Source organism: Phragmites australis, chromosome 9, assembly GCF_958298935.1.
Source record: "Phragmites australis chromosome 9, lpPhrAust1.1, whole genome shotgun sequence".
Lineage (NCBI taxonomy): Eukaryota > Viridiplantae > Streptophyta > Magnoliopsida > Poales > Poaceae > Phragmites > Phragmites australis.
In genome coordinates this window covers 24935020-24941430 of record NC_084929.1, presented here as the reverse complement: position 1 = coordinate 24941430, position 6411 = coordinate 24935020, and the positions used below count along the sequence as shown (strand labels likewise).

The window sequence follows — 6411 nt, the reverse complement described above, 5'->3', positions numbered from 1 at the left end:
ACCCTGAGTTTTAGCATATAAAAATATAGCAAAATTCGCTCCAAATTAAAACTTTTTCTAATTATTAAACTAGTATAAAATCAAGGAAGTATATATTTGATGTATATATACTCGTATATATATATTCAAATATATTATTTTGGGCTAAGTATTCCAGAAAGCACCAAGTTAATTTCTAAATTAATCGTTACATTGAATTGATCATATGCATTTTGGTTTATTGGTTCTTATGGTTCTTTGCGTAGCGATTCGAATTGAATGCTTCTCAATTCGAATCTATTCTAGTTCCTTTTGGCAAATTTATAATCTAAATCAAACCAAGAAAATCGAGCTTCCAATCCAGCTAAAATCTATAATTCAATTATTCCATTGAATTATCCACAATTACCAATTCAAATTATTCAATTTGAATCCTTGCAAATACAAATACAATTCAAATACATCTATTTGAATTATCACACATTTCATTTACAAATTCAAATACATCTTTTGCAATTCAAATACACAAATATCTCTCACCATCTCTCCCTCTCTCAGATCTTTCCCTCTCTCTCTGTTCTTCTCACGCCCATCCCCTCCCTCTGTGCTCTCTCTCCCTCTGATCTTTCCACTGCGCTGGCCACCAAGGCAGGCCCATGCTCCTCTCTCTCTCTTCCTCTAATCTTTTCACCACCATGCCCCATGCCCTCACTGATATTTTCATCTGGATGGCAACATCCATTTGCTCTCCTCCCTCATGCCTTCACCTGCAAGCCATCGCACACAAGCATACATACACACTGGCGCTCAACCGTACGCTCCTCTGCCTCTCCTCTTCACGCCCTACAAGCACAGCCACGCCATCCAAGCTCGCGTGCGCGTCTCCTCCGGCCACCGTCGTGCATGTTACCGTCACGCGTCACCATCACCACGTGTGCCGTGCCGTCCGCTCGCGCGGCGCGCACGCCGTCCCGGTAACTCGCCCGCGTCCAGCCGCGCTGTCCCGTCGCGGAGGCGCCACCACAACTCCACCATGCCACACCATCCATACACGGTGAGCCTCCCTCTTCCCATCTCCCGGTGCCCATTCCTCCCCTCCTCCCTTTGCTCAGCCGCCCGTGCGCTCCTCTGTGCACCGCGCCGCACCCTCCAGCCGCCGTGCGCCTTCGCCTTCCACTGCCGCATCGTGCACACTGCCGGCCCAAGCCACGCCATGCGCGTTGCGTCGATCAGCTGGCCCAGGCGCCCAGCCACTGCCTCGGCCCGCCTTCCTGTTCTGCCCGGCCGCAAAGCCGACGCGCCGTCCGACTGAGCTGCCGCTAGCCGATGTGTGCGTAGCCGCCTCGGCCGCGCCTCCCACATCACGCCTCCGTCGTCCCACCGCCGTAGCGTGCGCCGTGCCAACGCGCCGTCCCGGCCGCCGTCGCCGCTGCGCTCTGCCTCCTGCGCTCTGCCGCGCGTCCCGTAGCGCCACGCCGTCTCGAGCGCGCTGTTGTGCCGCGCTCTTCGCCTCCCGCATCGCCGTCCCGGTGCGCCGTGCCGCCTCCGACCCGCGCCTCTCGCCGTGCCGCGTCGCGCATCCCGTGCATCGCTGCTGCTCCATCTCCCGTTACCCCGGCCTGCGGTCTCGCCCCTCTTTCCGCTGACCTCACATCTCCGGCTCCTCCTCCTTTTCCGGCGCCACCATCTCCACCGGCGCGTGCCGCGCAGCTCCGCTGTGTGCCGTCGCCGGCGAGTTTCGCCGCCGCCTCCGTCTCCTCTCCGGCCGGCTTCTACTATCTCCCAGGCCGCTCCCCTTCTCCCTCCAGCGCCGCCGCCGCCCCTCACTCCGATCTCCTCCGCCTCTCTCTGAGCCGCACAGGCAAAATGGCCCGGCCAGCCTTATCCGTAGGCTCCCCCTCACTGCCTTGTGGGCCCGCAAGCCGGTCCACAGGCCGGTCCAGGGTGGACCGTCCACTGAGCCACCACTCCGGTCCACTACCCATGAGCCGAGTCCATACAAATCCTGTCTACGGTGGACTCCCTTCACAAATCCCCTCGGGTTCACAGATCCATAGACCCAGTCCGTGAAATAGTGCTCCCTCTTTTTTTTTCAGGAATTATCCTTTTCGGTAAATCTTCCGACGTCCGTAATTCATTCGTTTCAACTCTGATTTCGGTGATTCTTTCGCCGATATTTCTCTAAAATCATAATCTACCTCCATGACAAATCTTGTAAATTTTGGAGTTCGTTTAATTTTCTCGTTTGGTAATTATTTGTATTGCGGCATTTGATCTAGATTTAGATTTTTTCCTTTAATAAATAAAGTTGAGTTTAGATAATTCCATAAATATGTTTGAGATATAATCATGTTTAAGTTGCGTATATGAATCTCGCTTAAGTGCAGATTAATCATCATATGAGTTAAATGGTAGTTTTTAGATTAATCTTTTAATCAATGTTGCAATATGTTGTTATTTCATGTGATAGGTTATAAGTTAATCTTAGTTCAATTAAGGTGATAAATTAACCCGTGTAGCGGTTAAATAAATAAATACATGTTAATAGAATATGATAGAATAATTTAACATTGGTAATTAATTAATTGAATAACCTTTTGATAATTAATTAATTAGATTCAAAGGATAGATTAATCTAATTAATTAATTGCATGTATGCTTTTATGATAGCAATAAAATATAACTTAGGTAGTGTGGAAATTAAACAACACTAAGTAATTAAGGTTAGTTGCTAAACGACCATGTTTTGTTGCTATAGATGAGAATATTTAATCTCCACACTTAAGCATATATAATCGCCTAGAGTTATACTTATGTATATATGTATACATGCTCACATCCATATAGACGTAAGTATTACACATATATTCATGTCTGTACACGTGCACTCACTTACACGTAGAATCTCTAATTGTCGTCTTCCGGCAGTTAATCTAATAAGAGTTCACCTAGTTAATCGTGATTTGTTCAGGTTTTCTCTTAAGTTGATAAAACAACTAGGTTAATAGCTTAGCCTAGCTTCGTTGGACTATCCCGTTATTCTCTTTGTGTTAGTTTCGTATTGATTAGAGTTGCCGATCGTCTTCCGCTAGGTTTAGCTTTCGTCGTTTTCTCCGTTGTTTTTCTTCCGTTTTGGCATTTCTTGGTTTTGTTCTGGTGTTCAATTGCTTAGTCATTGTGCGCTTTTTGTCGTTAATATGCGTAGACTCGAAGTCAAGGTTCAAAGCAAAAACGCAAGGAAGGAACTGAAGGCAAGGTCCAATGATGAAGAAGAATCCTGGGAAACTTCAGAGACAAGACCAATCGTGAATTGACCCTTCAAGAAGGCAAGTCCTATTTCCTTGATCATACTGAACCTATGTTTTCGAATAATACACATGATCAACTAAAACCGAACTTATTATCGCATGTGCTATATATTGCATTTTCTTTCAAACCACTTGTAATAGTTAATCCTATCAACACTGCTATGCCATACATGTCATCATCCAGAATACATATCACTCTAGGAATACCTATTGTTAAATATATTAACGATAGACGCCATCTTGATATCTAGCATGCTTAGGATGGAATACATCTCCTCGGAGATGTCGTTTTTAAAACACTTCTCTTCGGAGATAAATTTACTGTTATCAATGATAACTCATTTACCATGATTCCTTGATGGTTGTGAATTCCGTGATTATGGGAAAATCCTTGATGTCATGTGGGACATGGAAGGTGATGTGTAAAAATGGGTGAAAACTGTTTTGGCGCGGGCAGGTAGAGTAGTCCTCCGGGGAGGATGCTCATGGGGGCGTGAGTTACATGATGGTATTCATTGCCCGTGAAGATGCCTAGCCCGGCCGCTTAAGGACCGAGTCTTGCGCCGTCATACTTAGCCACCCCGTGCAACCATGCGTCCTGTATGGGCAGGACTTGATTTTTCCTTCACTGGACTGAGTTGGGCATCATACCAGGAGGCTGAGAGCAACGAGCAGCCAGGGGTCTATCTGTCCCGCTGTTTGGAGGTTCAGGGACCGGCTTAGGCTTAAAAATGGAGGCTGGCCTTCGGAACATGTAGCTCTGGAACTTGGCGTGTCTCGTGGAAAAGCCCGGCAGGAAAGGTGTTTGGAGAGTCTCGGTATGATTCGCTCCTCCGCTAGCTACGGTTGGAGGCTGAGCATATCGTATGGGTAAAGCTGTACAACCTCTGCAGAGTGTAAACCTATTTGAATAGCCGTGTCCACGGTCATGGACATGCAAAGCATTGACCTCACTTGAATAGACTCCGGGTGCGTGTGTCTTGATGAGTGAGTGTGTGGACTAGATGTCCGTGTGATGTGGTTCCTGGCTTGATCCGCCAGAAGCTGTGTGGTACTAGAGGTACACCAGATGTGATAAAAGGGACTGCGGAGTGAGGTATAGCCCCTCCCATGACTGAAAACCCCCAGATACAACTTATTACCTTGGTTTTGGTTTTAAAACTATTTTGACAGCTTTGCTATCAGGTCACCTTCTAATACGTTGGGGACTTGAGGTGATACTCAGTACCAACAGAAGATGCCTGAACCGTTTTACTTCTAAACCGTTTTGAAAGCTTTGTTATCAGGTTACCTTCTAATGCGTGAGAACTTGGGGTGATACTCAGTACCAACAGAAGATGCTTGCCTTTGTTTTCAAAAGCTTTGTTACATTTATTTCAAAAAGGTTAACGGTGGAGAATATAACTAGATATCTGCATAAAACCTGCTTTACGGTTAAAACTATGCCGTAAAGCCTTATCTTTGAAATATTCATTATGCATCTATCAACCCACTTGAAGTAGTATAGGACTTGTTGAGTACCTTCCGTACTCAGTCTTGTTGCTTTCAGATTGTTGAGTTGGAGTTCAACCTCAACCCAGATGAAGTCGAACAGAAGAAGTCTAAGGTCGCGTCTGCACTCGAGTTGCCTGTGGCATTGGGTTGCATCGTCGTTTCGCTCCGCTGCGCTGTAGGCTCTTCTGCCTGGCTGGTCTGCTGTAGATTCTTGTCCACCAGACTATCTTTTCTCTTCTCAGGTATTTATTTTACTTATTTGTATTCAAAGTATATTTTTGATATCATTTTATCGAATTCTGTGCGTATCAGCTACTTGATCCAGGGACTGATACATGAGGCACAGGGGAACCCGGGTTCGGGGTCCTGACACCAAGCTCCCTTAACCTCTTCGAGAGTGCAATCAGTGGATCAGAACTCCCGCAGAGGATTCCAATCCAATAGAAAGCTCCTCTACGCCAAGGTGAATCTTCCCATGACATCTTTCCATCGTTTCCTAGCTCTAGTCCTCCACCGTTTGGATATGAACCAAGAAACCCGAGTATACCCTAGATCTAGATCTCATTCTTAGGGTTTTATGTGTTCGGACTATTCATGTCATCTGAACAATCATAGAAGATGTTCCTCTAGTCTTATGGAGTACTTTGGTGCCCTTCGTTATCGAAGGTTTCATCAGAGTCCTCACCAGCAACTCCGCAGAGGTGCTGCCGGCAAGGTCTGGTGGTATGACCATCGCTAGGGTCGGTCTGACCGTCAGTTAGGGTTTGTATGACCGTTAGTTAAGTTCAAACCCCTATATAGGAGTCAGACTATCGATAGGGCTGGTCTGATCGTTGGTCGATGGTCTGATCACCACCATGCCTTCAGTCAAACTGCTAGACGCCAAAGCTCTCTACTGGATGCTGGTCAGACCGTCATTTCCCTGTTGGTTTGACCGCTAGCCATTCCATGCTGTGTGTACTTCGGTTACCTTGTCTGAGGTTTTAAACTTTAAAACCCTAATCTTTTGATGGTCTTTGGCAGATGTTTTTAAAACACGACGCTCTATTATTGTTCACGCATGCATCATATGCACACATTTTCATCGTTTGATTATTTGTTTGATGCATTCATATTTTGTTTAGAGAGTGATGCGCCATCGTTCTTCGTGGTCGAGATCGACACCGAACTAGTTCTGAACGTGATTGAAGCACATGGAGTAGCAATGCAAGCATCTAAGCATACTCAACCTACCACTTTTGATCTCGTATTGGCTAACTAGATAAATTACGCTTTATGTATGTTTGCATGAGTAGTGGATCCATTGTCGGGTTTTGGTGGATAGAACCTATATTGACGAACTGTATTACCTCTACCTTGACTTACTGATTATCCATATCCCTGTAGCCTTGATAACATTGTTGATGTCTAACTTAAGAGTTATTCGAAATGCTTAGCAATGCATAATTCCTCAGTAGAAGTCGAGCGAGGGTGCAGCCGTTGTTCACGAGCATAGGGCTTACTTAATGTTCACACTGATTATGATTATGATTATGATGTTAGGTGGTATGAGATGTGAGGATGAGACAAGATGTGGGTGGTGCTAGGGGTAGGTCAGGAGAGGAGCCTAGATTCCATAGATTGCTTGCAT

At 45.9% G+C, this 6411-nt stretch overlaps 1 protein-coding gene across 1 annotated transcript; it reads right to left on the bottom strand.

Moving 5' to 3' along the window:
* Nucleotides 1–891: 891 nt before the first annotated feature.
* LOC133928087 (uncharacterized) lies at nucleotides 892–5514 on the bottom strand. The gene is made up of 2 exons (XM_062374365.1): nucleotides 5467–5514; nucleotides 892–1827 (listed from the first exon to the last, which is right to left on the bottom strand). The coding sequence occupies exons 1-2, from the start codon at nucleotides 5512–5514 to the stop codon at nucleotides 892–894; spliced, it is 984 nt and encodes a 327-aa protein (XP_062230349.1).
* Between the last annotated feature and the right edge of the window lie 897 nt (nucleotides 5515–6411).